The 15,056-nt window shown below is 42.0% G+C and overlaps 1 protein-coding gene across 1 annotated transcript; it reads left to right on the top strand.

Moving 5' to 3' along the window:
- Positions 1–4,453: 4,453 nt before the first annotated feature.
- nuak2 (NUAK family, SNF1-like kinase, 2) lies at positions 4,454–15,002 on the top strand. The gene is made up of 6 exons (XM_076757847.1): positions 4,454–5,005; positions 9,144–9,264; positions 9,782–9,933; positions 11,109–11,174; positions 11,489–11,741; positions 11,857–15,002. Exons 1-6 carry the CDS (start codon positions 4,775–4,777, stop codon positions 12,903–12,905), a joined length of 1,872 nt encoding a protein of 623 aa, XP_076613962.1. The 5' UTR covers positions 4,454–4,774; the 3' UTR covers positions 12,906–15,002.
- The last annotated feature ends 54 nt before the right edge of the window (positions 15,003–15,056 follow it).

Raw genomic sequence — 15,056 nt, 5'->3', positions numbered from 1 at the left:
CGGCGGGTCATGACTTCGCCATCCTGAAAAGAAGTTTTAACGCACAGATCGTAGATGGATCACTCCGTAATTTATGCGTTTCAAGTGCAATTTCACAGTTTCACTGTCCAGATTATATAAGGAGAAGCTCATTTACAGCAGGTAAAAAGAAGAGTTGTAAAGGTGACAAAAATAGAAATATTCATGTAGGGTCAAAACTATGACAGATACAAATTATCTGAGTATTTAACAGTAAAAATTATAATATTTATAATATTATATAAGACAAAATGCCAACTTCGTATTTCATTATTTTTACTTTTTTTTTTTTTTTTTTTTTTTTGACAATTATGAACTTCTCTATCGTCATTGCACATAGTAAGTAGCAACCAGTCCAACAAAATTCATTTTAGCGTCTAATCAGATGGTACACGTGGTTGCAAAAGTGCATATAGAGATATAATATCTATATACATAGATATAACAATACATATACATAGATATAACAATAAACATTTGCACTGAATATCAGGGCATTTTAGTAGTTATAGAACACAAGAATACAAGAAACAACATAGACAGTTATGATATGTCAATATATAACTATGATATAAATACAGTATGAACAAATATGCACAGTAGAATGGTGTGATTATCTTACACACGGTCACAGTAAGCAGTTACAGTGGCATGCAAAGGACAGTTTACATGCTGCTGAGTGTTACTGTACAACAGCCTTTAAACACTTCAGAGCAGAGACATGAATGATGGCGACACAGACTGAGAAAGCTCGTTTTTTCCCCTCATCTTTGACTTAAAGTGAGTAAAGTTGATGATTTTGCGCCGCCACGCTTCGATGATGGTGGTGATGGGAAGAACAGCATGCGGGCCGGTTTCTTCATGGAAGCGACTCCGTGATGGTTCAGCCTCACTCATGATTCATCTGACGTGTGATCTTCGCTGATGAAGACACAGAAACACAGACACGCGTGGCAGCAAACAGCAAACTGTCAGCATTTCACACAATCTCCACTATTTCATAAACCATGTTTTCAGGGGGGCTCGTCTCCCCCTCGCTCCCCTGCAGGTCCGCTGGTCTCCACATCACATCCGGCTCGATGGACGCTCCTTCACAAACTCCTGACGCTGGGTTTGGTGGTGAGGATGCAGGGGCTTTCCTCCTGCTGGCTCCTCCACGAAGGCCATATTTGTGCAGGTGTCGCTGCACAGTAGAGCAGTGCACCACCACCCCCGAGTCTGCTAAATCTTCCTGAAGGTCTTTGACAGTCAAACCGGGGTTTCGCTGCGCCTTTCTAGCGATCTTCCGAGCGGTCCTCTCTGACACTTTTCTCGGTCTTCCAGACCTCAGCTTGACCTCCACCGTCCCAGTTAACTTCCATTTCTTAATGACGTTACGAACTGAGGAGACTGATAAGTGAAAGCGCTGTGCGATCTTTTTGTAGCCTCCTCCTGCTTTGTGGGCATCAACGAGTTGAACTTTGAGAGAGCTGGACAGCTGCTGAGAGGAGCCCATGGCTGCTGAGAGACGGGACCAGGTTTGACGACTCAGAGCATTTATAGAGCTTTGACATGTGCATCACCAAGCCGAGGACTGTCCATTGATCACTGAGCACCAAAACAGTCGGAAAAATGTCCCACTGGACCGGAAGCCCGTTTGTCCCACAGCCCGAAGCTCCGAAGCTGTTCCGAAAATACACGAGTGTGTTTGCGCTGAATGTCTGTGTGTGTTTGGACGCGCAGGATGAAAACAGCTGACCATCTTCTGCTTCTTCTTCGTTGCAGTATGTATTATGTGCAGTGCAAAAGAGGGAACATTCAGCCTACATACAGTTGAGTAAGGTCAGAGTTAAATACAGATAACAGAGAGAGCAAACACAACAGGCAGTGCAAGAGTGATGCCATCCTGTTTTTACCTAGTGCCTCATCATTTTGACTTTAGTTGAAGATGCACCCCACCAGTATAGCCTGTTAAAACAAGAGGATAGTGTCTTATGTGGCTCTGAATGGAGATTTTTAGAGTAAAGAAAACAACCCTTCAAATATGTGGAAGAATGTCCTGTGGTAGCAAACCCAGGGTGGTGTGACTGATGTGTGCATTTAGCAGGTCGAATGAGTATAACAAAAGATGAAACTTTGTTGTATTGTGGGAAATCCAGAATCCAAAACTTTGACTAGGGACTAGAAGTTGGGATACTCCCCCTTAATTTTGATTCACTGTCTCACAATTTGTTTGCACATTTTATTAGTTCCAGTGTATGAACATGTATAGAAAAGAAACAAGAGACATCCTTCTTGTTGGTTATAGGGTTATAGCCATCATAAGGATATAAATGTTATATTTGTGGCTAATTGTGGTCCAAAGAGGACTGACCATGTGTAGTGAAGAAAATCTAGCACTGTTTTTCCCACAGACTGTACCGTCTAGCTAAACCACTCATAACTCACACATACACATATTTGTGCACCTCTTTTTTTTTTTTCTTTTTTTTTTTCTTTTTTTTTTTCATAAAATACACATTTTTGCTCATTATATAAATCTACTGGACAAAATGTAGTTTGGCAAATAGACTAATGAATTACAAGTATGACAGAGAGGTAGAAAGGTGGAAAAGCAATGGACCGTTTTGGAACGGTAAAGACTCCACGCTACGAACGAGCGCCCTCTTGTGGCAGACATACCGAATTACATAAACAACACTTCAAATTAGTTGTGAATGCATCACTTCAAGTAATCTTACATGATGTGATTTCATAAATGTAAAATAATTGTCATATAGTGATAAATCCTTTTGATTTGTGGTGTTAATATATGGAAATGTGTCCGCTGTGCTGTCAGACAGACAGATCACTATTTATTTATGTTTTCTCCTTAAACTATTTTGCTCATGATGCACTTTTTTCCCTCTGTGTGCTGTTCTTTTTGACGTCTTTTCTAAGTGAGGGAGCCGTCACTTGGCTCAAAGTAATAAAACTGAGTGTTCCTGAAAATCGGGGCATGTCTGTTCATCCTGTCTGACTGATGAAGATTCATCACTGGTTCATCGGTGAAAGGATATTAAAGACTGCACATAATGAAATATAATCATAAGTAGGGTATAATAGAAAACAGACAGACAGACAGGCTTTCTTTAAATTAGTTAAAATCAGTCAACCCGTGTTTTTCTAGCAGGTGGTGACTGCATGCTGATCTCTAGTGGACTACAACTGTAACGACACTTCTAATCCAACCTGTTGCTCTTTTCTACAGTTCATGTCCCTCAGTTCTGTACAGACCGCCAGTTAAGAGTCAAGATGACCGAACAGTTGAATAAGATCCATCCATCTATCCATCTGTAACCATGTGTTCCACAGGCCGTAGCAGTTGCAACTCATTCATGTGTGACAGAGATTAAAATTACCAGTAAATAACTTCATTATGTCAAAGTTATCATTAGTTAATATTATTGATCTCAGCAGTATAGTCTTCTCTTTTTCAATTTACTCTTATTAGATGTTATTAGGATCTCACAATGTACTCATAATGCTCATAAATGGCCCTTGTGAATGTCATACTATTACATTAGTGGATTTAAATTGAAGTCCATGCAAAGGTAATTCAGAAATTTGTTTTGAAACACATTATATATACATACATTAGACATACTTTTATATAATTAGCGAATCATTCAAACTTGGAGGGGTGATTAATAATAGATTTTTGTGTGGTGTGACAAACTCAGAACACATCTATTATCTCTTTACACAGACTTTAATGACGAAGTATTTTAGTGTTGTAGTTAGTGAAGGTAGAGCAATGTTAAGTAGTTCATATAGGACTACTGCTGGGTCATTTAATCCTGGTTATGTATTTATTTCAATTCAGTGTGTCATACTGTGCAAGCTGAAAAACCAACTAATAAAATCTCTGTGAGGCACTTTGTGTTGCTTTTTAAGTATGAAAAGTGCCATATAAATAAATAAAGTTTGAAGTTTGAAGTTTAAAAAAAATCTAGAATATTTCACTCTGAATTTGAGTAGAAGTATAAACTGGCATGAGATACAATACTCACGTAAAGCACCAGTACTTCACATCTCAAAAAACAGAAAGTACACTATATTAGTGTATTAAATACATTTGTCCCACTTTCTTTCTTTTGTGATGCGCTTGTTGTATGTTCCCGCGCACACCGCCTAGCACGGCACTCACACAAAAGCTGTTACCAGCATTTTATTTTCTCGTTTAGCTTATCTGCTACAATTTACCAACTATCCCTCTATTACACCTTAGCTACTGTAGCTGCTCATGTTACTGTTAATGTTGCAGTCTGCTGCTACTGAAAAACCACAGATTAACAAGACAGTAACAAAAACGCGAGGAGTGCTACACGGAGTCAAAAACAAACTGCCCTCAATCTGTGATTTTTCAGGTACAGCCACCGGCCGGTGTAGAAATCAAACGCTCCTCGGTGTGCAGGGAACGCCCCTCGACTGTTTGACGTGTCCGGCTGCGGGCTGTGTGCTCTGTCCTCAGGCAGCGTGCTGTGTATCTGCTGCTAGACGCTCTCAGACCCGCAGGGAGGACACACACGCCCTGCTGTTCTGAACATTTTTAGCTGTAGTCACCTGCTGTTCAGTCGGTGGTAGGGGAATTCCTATCTTACACCTTTATGCGAACAGTATCCAGGCACCCTCGGAAGCAACTCGTTCCAAACAACGCCAGAGCTCCGAAGGAATGCGCGTGAACAACGACACCTGCGTCCGAAAATCCGCCAGAAAAACATAACGTAGTGTCAGGATGGACGGCTTCAGCGCTGCTCGTCTTTCGTCGAACCGCAGGCCGTCTGTGGGGGGAAATGATGAAAACGCTGTCGTTGGAAAAGCTCCGAGCCAGGTGCCCGTGAAAAAGCAAGCCGTGAAGAGGCACCACCACAAACACAACCTGAAGCACAGGTACGAGTTCCTGGAGACCCTCGGCAAAGGAACCTATGGCAAAGTGAAGAAAGCCAGGGAGAGATCCGGCAGACTGGTGAGCATTGATGCTAACCTTGTCTAACCATTTTTACTGTGTGAGCCCCATTGTCACCCCTCTATGAACGATGCCCACATCTGTCAGTGGTAAGGTGCTTGTGTGTGTGTGTGTGTGTGTGTGTGTGTGTGTGTGTGTGTGTGTGTGTGTGTGTTAATGTGTTTGTGTCTGCTCCACTGTCCTATCGGCCACCTGTTGTTTAGACGTCGAGAGCTATTCTTAGAAGACGTGCAGTCTGCTCTCAGGTAGTCCACATTTGGGTTTTAATGAGGTGGAATTTGCTGTACAGGTTTGGCTGCAAGTTTCTCCTGTAAAGAGGTGGAGAGCCATATTACTGAAGAGTAAACTAACAAAAGAGGCGAGTGTGTTTGCTGCTGAAATGTTTGTCTGTTGCCAAACCAGCTTAAGTTTGCCTAAGACTTCATTGTGTTTGTTTTCTGGGGGGGTTGCTCTCTCTTTTCCCACTGTTTTCTGAACACTGCGTCCCGTCTGTGCATTTTGATGAGATCACTGAATAAGCTGGTTTTAATGTCTAATAATTATATTATTATAATGCAGATATTTTATTCTCACCACCTTTATCAGTGGTTTTCAAAAGCTGTAGACACTTCTCTGTTTGTTAACTTTTTAAGGGTTGAAAAGTACAGAGTGTATTCCCTTTATCTAGATTAATTTAAACTATACTAGTATGTGCCAGTCTTTTTGAAGTACAACTAAGTATTTTCACCCCAGGATACCACTCCACACACAGCTGCCTTTACAACAACAAGTTGAAGGTATGAAAGTAACATGCAAGATCATTTGACAACAAAATCAGCACTTCAGTTTGACATCATCCTACGAAGACAACAACAGATTCCTGTAGATGTGTCACGACTAAAGCAGTTTTCAGTCACCTCCTCTTGGCGTAAAGGAAGCGTAAAGGAAAGGCGTTTCGCTGGAAAGTGAGTGTCTCAGGAGGGAATTTAAGACAGGAAAGTTAGGTAACTTTCTTTCTGTTCTCCTGATGAGGGGGGGAAATTGCAACTGGCCTTTCAGGTGGATTCCAGTTCCCCATGAGCTAAGGGGAAATGGGAGCTATTTAGATTGAGATAAGCCTCTTGCAGGGAAAAATGACTATGTCTGTAGTTGAAAGATAACAAGATTTATCTACAGTTTGTCCCAATAAGATTTTTTGTTATTGAATGTTCAAGCATTTATTTTTTTGGGACAATAAAGTAACCCGAACCTGATATGAACAGTGGTAGACTGAATGTGAGAAACACCTCAGTATGATGCAATACAATTCAACAGCACCACAGGCTACCTCCTAAAAAAAATGACCTTGTTTAATCAACAAAAAAGAAATGCCACAACCTTCGTGAAAGTAGGATTTCCTGCAGGGCTGCTGTATTAGACGACAGCAGTTTTAACTTAGCGTGTCTAATAAACAGGCGACTGGGTGCAAACTATGTTCTACGCTTCGTAATTTGCATTTGGTTTGTTTCCATAACCTGATGTGTCCAGCATTTAATCAGGAAATGTAAATTTCAGGCAAATGATCACAAAGCCCACCTATTTTCCACTTTTGCAGGCAGATGGCTTCAGATGTAGTGACTCATGAAGAATCAGTAGAAAACAGAATTCCCTTTGTCACGTCTATCAGAAATTCTCTTTGTTAAGAAACCATGTTTGGTATGACTGAGCGTGCACAGAAGGCAAGGAATTAAGTGTGAGGAATTCCCCTTCAATACCTGCAGTAAACACGAAGGGATACAAGTTCGGCCTTGTCTACACGCCCATCTGAGCACTGACACAGTCTGACATGACGTGCTGCTGCTGCTGCTGCTGCTGCTGAACTTTGGTTTTTATAGGATGAGGTATGAATCTTCATTCCTCAAACCAGTGTTCAAAAGTCAGAACACTGGTTAGCCAAAATGTATGTTTTGAATCTACATAAAAAAACACATCTCAAACATCAGTTTGCTTCAAGTGGAAATAGCAGAAACATTCATTTGCTTTGTTTGTATCTACCTGCCTCCGTACTGACAATGTGATGGGAGTGACATAACACAAAGGATGGCTTCATCTCGTGTGTGTTGTGGCACTGCAGCTGTTCCCATTGTCTAAATGCATAAGTTGGATTACGCAACCTATTTTGGTTGTGGGGGCTCCAACATGCAGCGATGGAGGGTTGACCTCACACTCAGTGACATGACATGTGTGTCTCCAAAAGGACACCCCAATTAAATACCTAGATTGTGTTGCATCTGCTGTGGTGTTGCAGCCGTATACTATGGTATGAAACTTTTGATGATTATCACACCATACACATTTTCCTCATCTACAGTGTTAATACTGTTCCACCTAAAAAAGAAAAACCTCCATGCTGGCACTTTAGCTAGCGGCTAATCAGATAATCCATGTATTTCAGCTCTGATCGGCAGCACTGCCCAATTAAAAGTTAACATGACTCCCATAAATAACTGTTTAAGGCAAATGATGTATTAAACTTAACACCTAATCTCTGTAAATGTCTGTACTTGTTTTATTTATATGTACATACATGAGAAAATGTGAATGTTTCAAAGTTAGCTCGCTGTGTTCATGCTGTTTAGAAAGAGTATCCAAATATCCAGTTAAGCTAACGTTATGGACGTTATTTGGTTATGTAGGTTAATGTTACTGACAGTTTGGTAATTTGAGGTATATTGGGGTTTTTTGTTTTTTAAATGTGGCATGTCTGATGTGTAGAACAGCTCTTTTGCTCCTCTCTTCAAACAGGTTACATATTAGCAAGCTAACGTTAGCTGTGGCTGGGTGGTGCAGTTAGCTACGCTTCAGCTTCACCTGAAAGTGTTTTCAGGTGCAAAAATCTGGTTTTGTTGGTACAGAAGCTCAGTGTTAAATATCAGTGATTTCAACCTCGGTGTCAGTTGCGTGGAACAAACTGACTTTAACAAAGACCGCACACATACAGATCACCGCACAGGGGTGTGAACTCATCATGAGTGTGAGTTCAGCCCGTCTGACAGCTATACAAACAAACACAGGAAACCTGAGTTCCCAGAATCAGGAAGAAAGTTTGTGTGGTGTGAATGCAGCGCCGACCTGGAGGAGAATCCAGGCCAGACAGTGACTCATGACGGCAGACAGTTGAGTGTTGGGACTGATATGACAAGTCGCTGCTTTACTCATCCCCCATGTCTGCAGCCTTGAGGGTTAGAAAGGAGAAAAAACAAGGACACCCCAACCTCCACCTTTACCATCCGGTGCCTCACGATACCCTTCAAAGTCAGGGTAGACTGATGACGCACTCAGTGCACAGAGGAATCTCAGGCATCCGAGCTTCCAACAGACAAACGCAACATAAGGACATGCACACTCAGAAGGTTGTATGTGATACGTCTATGAATACAGACCCCAGCAGATCCTATTCAGACTCAAATTTCCTTTTTCTACGAGTCTCACAGACATAACAGCAGACAATAGGTTTCTTTGCAGCAGACAATACTTGACCTGGCGTCCCCTCTGCCTCGTTACAAACAACGTAGCAGAGTTTTCGGTTCACTGCCCGTTGTTCCTCTCACAAGAAGACGGCCTTCAGATGGAAGCCAGTTCTTATTAGATATTTGGTGACTGTTTGGTTTGTTTGTTTTTTCTTTTTTTGCCTTGTTTTGCTCAGTAGGCAGGCCTAATCTATCATATTAATTTACTAACCCCTATTGCAGCAGCAGTGCAGCTGCTGGCCATTGTATTAATGTTTTCTTTGTCTTGAAAGCGAGATTACGCAACGTTTGACAGAATAAACAAATCTTACAAATGAAAATACAAGTTCAATTAAAGGCACCCTTGCAAATTTCAGTACACAAGGGTTTTGCTGCTGCAGTCTTACTTGGTCTGATATGAGCGGTGGCTGATGTTGGCAAAATATGGAAAATAAACATTGTTGTGTAACTGATATTACAGACTCTCTTTACTGCCTTATTGACTCATCTTGACTTGTGCAGCTGTCACTTGTGGCCACAGTGGCTGCTCTTTGTTAAAGTTGTTGCTTAAAAGTAAATATTTGATTCTCCTCCCAACTGTGAAGCTGTGTTATTGTATTGATTAAGTAAATTTTTCCCCCACATTCAAATGTTCTTCTTCTTTTTTTAAGGTTGCTATAAAGTCGATCAGAAAGGAGAAGATCAAGGACGAGCAAGACCTGGTTCATATTCGTAGAGAAATCGAGATCATGTCCACGCTCTGCCACCCGCACATCATCACCATATATGAAGGTACGGCATTCAAAAATGTAATAATTGTACTCTAGAGGCGACCGAATCTCTGAGCCACATGCGGAGTGAAACCTGAATACCTGGAAAAAGACGTCTCTCAGTCAGTCTCTGTTTGAGATTCAGAGTGTGGTCACGCAAGTCTTTGTGTTGAAGACTGATGCTACGTTACATAAGCACCGATACCCTGTGGTACCCCGTCAGTGCTGCAGGATAATGTGCAGAGCCTCGTGTCTTCCAGTGCCCCTCACGCCTGATGAGATGGTCATCGTCAATGTTTGTCCACCTCAGTGCATGTTTGTTTGCAATACAGTCATCGTGGGGCCCAGTGCATCCGAATCGGAGTGAACTGGGGGGTTTTACAGGTTTTAAAAGCAGGCACGTCTTTAATTAAAACGTGTGACATGTTACATTGTTGGTTTTGTAAAAGGATCTGCAGTGTCCAAAGTAGAATTTCAGTTGCATTTATGTGATTTGAAGCCTTGAATAAAAGGAGTTTTAATGTTTTTGGATCTTTCAGTATTTGAGAACAGGGACAAAATTGTGATTGTGATGGAGTACGCCAGCCGAGGGGACCTGTATGACTACATCTGTGACAAGAGGAACATCTCAGAACGGGAGGCCAGGCACTTCTTCAGACAGATTGTATCAGCTGTTCACTACTGCCATCAGGTAAGGAGAATTTCTAGATCTAATGCTTTCATACACAACATATAAAATCGTTCACGAAAAAATATAATAATTCTAAGGAGAACTTGTCTGTGTGTGTGTGTGCATTCGTTGGTCTTGTGTAAACTAAAGCTGTAGCTATGGTAGAGAACCTTTGCCCTCCTCATGCATGGCTGCTATGCCAAACCTAATGGCACAGAGCTCCACTCAGGCTAGCTGCTCTGCTAGTTTTTTTTTTTTCCAGGGCACTGGCACCCCCAAAGTTACATAATGGGCATTATTCACTGTCAGCCTGCTGTTCTGAACAGGGAGGCTGTGAGAACGACGCAGGGGGAGCTGAACAGTTGGTCTGTACAGAGCTAGCGTCAGGGCTAAAGGCCAGCACACACAGCACAGTCCCAACACACACACGCATGGTCTCACACTCTAATGAGGGTGTGATGGAACAGAAGGGCTCTGCAGACGCACACACACACACACACACACACACACACACACACACACACACGGTCAGTTGTTCTCGTAGTCCAGAGCTGTGTAATTACGGACGTTTACAGCACACTATATTTTAGCGTCTGTCCAGCACTTTGCAGGGCATTTTTACAAGTTTGCTGGACAATATTTACAGAGTCAATGACCCTGTCATACTCTGTGTTAACCATCTGTCTTACTTACGTCTTTATTGAGCGCCCATGTCTCGTTAAATATTTTTTTTTCCATCCTGTAGCAGGAAGTGGCAGTTGAAACCCTTTTTTAATCAGTTATGTATTGCATGGAGATAGATTTGAAAGTATTGCCTGCCATAGTTTCTTCATGACTGCATCTTTAACAATAAATTAATTCTACATTCACAACCCACAAAGAATGTGTCGTCGGCCACAAGAAATGTCCACATTTAAGAAGCAGTTGACCTGCATTTTTGAAAGGAAAACAAATTCAAACTCTGCTCGAGTCAAAGGCATGCCCCCCTGCAGAGTGGAGGACAATGAGGCATAGCTGACATACCAGAAAAAAATCTTCACTTGGAAAAGAATGTGTTGTGACCCAGTAAAAACTAATCCTTTTATGTAATATAGACAACCTCCAGTAAATTGGTGTGTCATGGCCTCGCTGAGGGAATCATCACTGTGAAACAGATATTGCTATGCACACACCTGATTTCTTTTTCTTTCTCTTAGAATGGAATAGTACACCGGGACCTAAAACTGGAGAATATTTTACTCGATGGCAACGGCAACGTGAAGGTATGAGTAAGGGACATGGTGTTTTCCCATTTTATTTATTGAACATGGTTATGATTATAAATGACATCATGGTGGTTATGACAAAGGAAATATGAAGAACTGTTCATATCAAGTATTTAATGGCAGATTTCTTTGTTTCTAGATCTTGTGTAACAGGTGATTCACGATGAAATCTTCAATATGTGAAATCAGAGTAGTCAGAGCTATGAGTAATTGATGAGGGGATAGTGATGTATATGGAAATGTTTTCGGAGGTTTCTGATAATGAGACCCCTGTCGTGGCTCAGCCTGACGTCTGCTTCTTGTTCTTTCAGATCGCAGACTTCGGCCTATCGAACCTCTACCACGGTGATGAGTATCTTCAAACCTTTTGCGGCAGTCCACTGTATGCTTCCCCAGAGATTGTCAATGGACGGCCATACCGTGGGCCAGAGGTGGACACTTGGTCTCTTGGCGTGCTGTTATACACCATGGTTCATGGCACCATGCCATTTGATGGACACAATCACAAGACACTGGTCCAACAGATAAGCACTGGAAACTACCGTAAACCCAACAACCCCTCTGGTGAGTCGTTCAACTTCTCTTTGAATTGTGAATGAATTATTTCCTAATGTAATGTATTGGATTTTCTGAGCTGAACACAAGAAATAAGTTTCTTTTTTCTATTCTTCTCTGTCAGATGCATGTGGGCTTATCCGATGGATGCTGATGGTAAATCCTGAGCGCAGAGCCACAATAGAGGAGATTGCAGGACACTGGTGGCTCAGCTGGGGCTACCAGCAGCCATTACTGGTTGAGACAAAGAGCAGTCCAGTAGAGCAGACCCCTTCACCAGCCTCTCCATTAACAACACACCCGGCTGGGCTGGCTAGTGTTGCTAGTTGGCTGCGCCGCACATCCAGGCCTTTACTGGAGAACGGCTCCAAGATGCGCTGCCTTCTCCGCTCACAGGGTGGTGGAGGGGATGTAGTCCGGCAGCGCTCTCTGCGAAGGTCACGAAAGGAAAACAACGTCTCCCAGACCATTCATGAGGCCAGCACAGACAGTCGGCCCTCAAAGGGTATTTTAAAGAAACGCAACAGTGTGAAGCAGAAAGCGGTGAGTGAATCCTCTGCTGTAGGTTCAGTGGAGCCACACAACATTTTGGGTTTGTCTGCACCAGCCAGTGCCCCTTCAGCTGCACCGCTGCCTCGCAAAGGTATCCTAAAGAAGCCCACGGAACAAGAGTCAGGGTACTACTCCTCTTCTCCTGAGAACAGTGACTCTGGCTGGGCGCCACAAGCTAAAGAGTGCCCTTCAGCACCGACTTATAGGAAAGGCATCTTGAAGCGCAATGGGAAGTTCTCCTCAGGTGGGCTGCAGGAGTTTGGCTCTCTGGACCAGCTGGCAGCCTCTTTACCACGTGGAGGCACCAGGTTGAGACCAAGTGGGGCCATCAGCGAGGACAGCATTCTGTCTTCAGAGTCCTTCGACCAGCTGGATCTACCAGACCGGGTAGGCCATTCACCACAAATGGATAAACCGGCCAAGGCCAGCATGAGAGGATGCGTCTCTGCTGACAACCTGCTGGACATCCAAGAAGACGGGATTCTTGGGGATGGGTCGCTGAGGCCCTGGAACTGCTACAAGTCTGGGGTGGCCGACAGTGCCTTTTCCATCACAGACTGTGATAATGTAACTGAGGCTTACAAGCAGGCCATGATCATAAGAGCCTCTGCAGCAAGCTGAAGACCAGTAATTAGTCAAGGACACTGACTGGAAACTTGGTTTTGATCCAGAATTTGTAGATGATACTGAAGGCATGATAGCCAAAGTGCATTACGTGAAATTACCTGCACACTGTACTGTAACATCAGGAACTGCACAGTACCAAAAAGGGAGGAGGCTTCTTGTTAAACATAAGATTGTATTTTAGGTGGTGATTGATAAACGATTCTTTAAAGAGTCTGTGAATAGCTCGTAATTTGAATTTGAAGGTCACAGTATTTGAAAAAAAATGGTGATTAACAGTACTGCAGTTGAAAATGTCCATTTCAAAGATTTTCATGAGGAAGAAGAGTGCTGCTGTTGGTCAATCAGGAGCTCTAATTTTCAACACGAGAGCTTACTATCAAAAGTTACTGCATTGAGTCACTGTGAAACCAAAACGTTGGTCTTCAGTGTCAGAAAGTAACAGTTTGCAAGCACTTTGCTCAGCGACAATAAACTAGGCAAGTGCACGGTCACAGTAGGACTTTTGAGTATTGCATAAGCCACAAAGACAGTTTCTTTTATTGTCACTGGGACAGTTTGAGAAAGTATTTATGACTTAATGGTTCTATTGAATTGTAGCTTCATGATAGCTCATCATCTGTCTGCCTTAGGTTTATCTACGATAACGGCAATAACTCACAGGTTCAACTTTGGAATGGGTTCACTCTTTTACCATGTACAACTTTCACTGTGTAGGGCGGCGGGAAAATGACATTTTGTGGATACCAAAGAGAGGATTTGCTAATATTGGGCTGTTTTGTTTGTCTTTATTTTAAGCACTAGCAAAAAGCGCCAAGAGGATGTGTTCGTAACAGCTTCAGCTCTCGGGGGCTTTTTTTATTGTAGATTTCTTTTTTTTTTCCTTGAAATGACATTTGGAGAATGACTTGAATAACAATCATGACACATCAAGCCTAACCAGTAGAACTGCTTTTGCTTCCAAGCATACAATGATACCGAGTACGCAGCTGGCCATGCACTCTGTGTATGCAGGTGGCAGTTTCACACAAAGGTGGAGCTCATTAAGTCATTTCACAGGTTTCAGAAGGTCACAAGTTGAATTTTGAAAAACGGTAACGTGCATTTTGAAACCATGGACTACGCTGTGTATAATGTGGCACACATGTCATGTGTAACCTTTCAACTCAATTTTCAAGATCACTCATGGAGCTCAGGAATATTGGACTTTGCATTTTAATTTCAGATATCCAGATACCTGGGGTGGAACAGTATTTCACAAGGCTGGATTAGAAGTTCAGCCACTTAACTGTTAAAATGTTGCATCTCGATGACTCAAACAGTAAAACTCATATCCTAAAAAGTAAAATCATGAATAATGCAAACTGATGATCATTGATTAAGTTTGACAGGATATTTTATTCCACCTTTTACAGTTAACTAGTTGATTTCATAATCCTGCCTTATCAAATACTACCTGGTGTTGAGAGAAAAGTACATTAGAATGTTGTGCTCCTTCCAGCATGAAATTTGCTGCACACTGGAGTTACTTAATTGGATCGGCATGCTTGGCATCAAATTAGAACATCAAAACAAGCTGGAGCCTGGAATAGCACTTTATCAGACCTCATCGAAACCCGGTAACTGTACAATTTATTTATCAGCTATTATGTAAGTATTGAGGTCTTGTAACAAAAGTTGCACAAAGCAGAAACTGGAATGTGCGAACTGTGTTTTTTCAGTTATTTATGGTTGTGTTTTTTGGCACACTATGAGGCTCATGAGGAATTTAAAGCCTGTATGTATACAGAAGTAAACTGGAACTTTTGTCATTTCTAATCTGTCACGGACAACTGATCATTTATTAATGAAGTGTGACACAGAGGAAAAAATGCTGTTAGCTTTTGAGACAGGTCTGAAATGGTATGTTTAATTTTTTTTGTACAATACAATGAGCATCTGTGCATTTTTTGTTCTTTAACGGCAACAAAAACCATGTTTGCCAAAGTTACTGGCTTATCATTATGTGACTGTGATCTGCCACGTGACTGGGATGAGAAAACCAATAAAAAACAAACTCAAGTGCTGGGTCATGTTGTTAGTGGCCTACATACAAGTTTTTATGTTGTACTTTCACAGTATCGATTTATAATCACAAGGTAATCCAGT

Source organism: Chaetodon auriga, chromosome 2 (genome assembly GCF_051107435.1).
Source record: "Chaetodon auriga isolate fChaAug3 chromosome 2, fChaAug3.hap1, whole genome shotgun sequence".
Lineage (NCBI taxonomy): Eukaryota > Metazoa > Chordata > Actinopteri > Chaetodontiformes > Chaetodontidae > Chaetodon > Chaetodon auriga.
Note: the sequence above shows the minus strand (reverse complement) of the source record. Positions and strands in the feature narration are given on the sequence as shown.

What these genes read in the sequence shown, in the direction of transcription:
- nuak2 (XM_076757847.1), top strand. Translation starts at nt 4,775, where the DNA reads ATGGACGGCTTCAGCGCTGCTCGTCTTTCGTCGAACCGCAGGCCGTCT. An exon ending in CATCATCACCATATATGAAG is followed by an intron (nt 9,265 to 9,781) that starts GTACGGCATTCA and finishes TGGATCTTTCAG; the next exon opens with TATTTGAGAACAGGGACAAA. An exon ending in CTGTTCACTACTGCCATCAG is followed by an intron (nt 9,934 to 11,108) that starts GTAAGGAGAATT and finishes TCTTTCTCTTAG; the next exon opens with AATGGAATAGTACACCGGGA.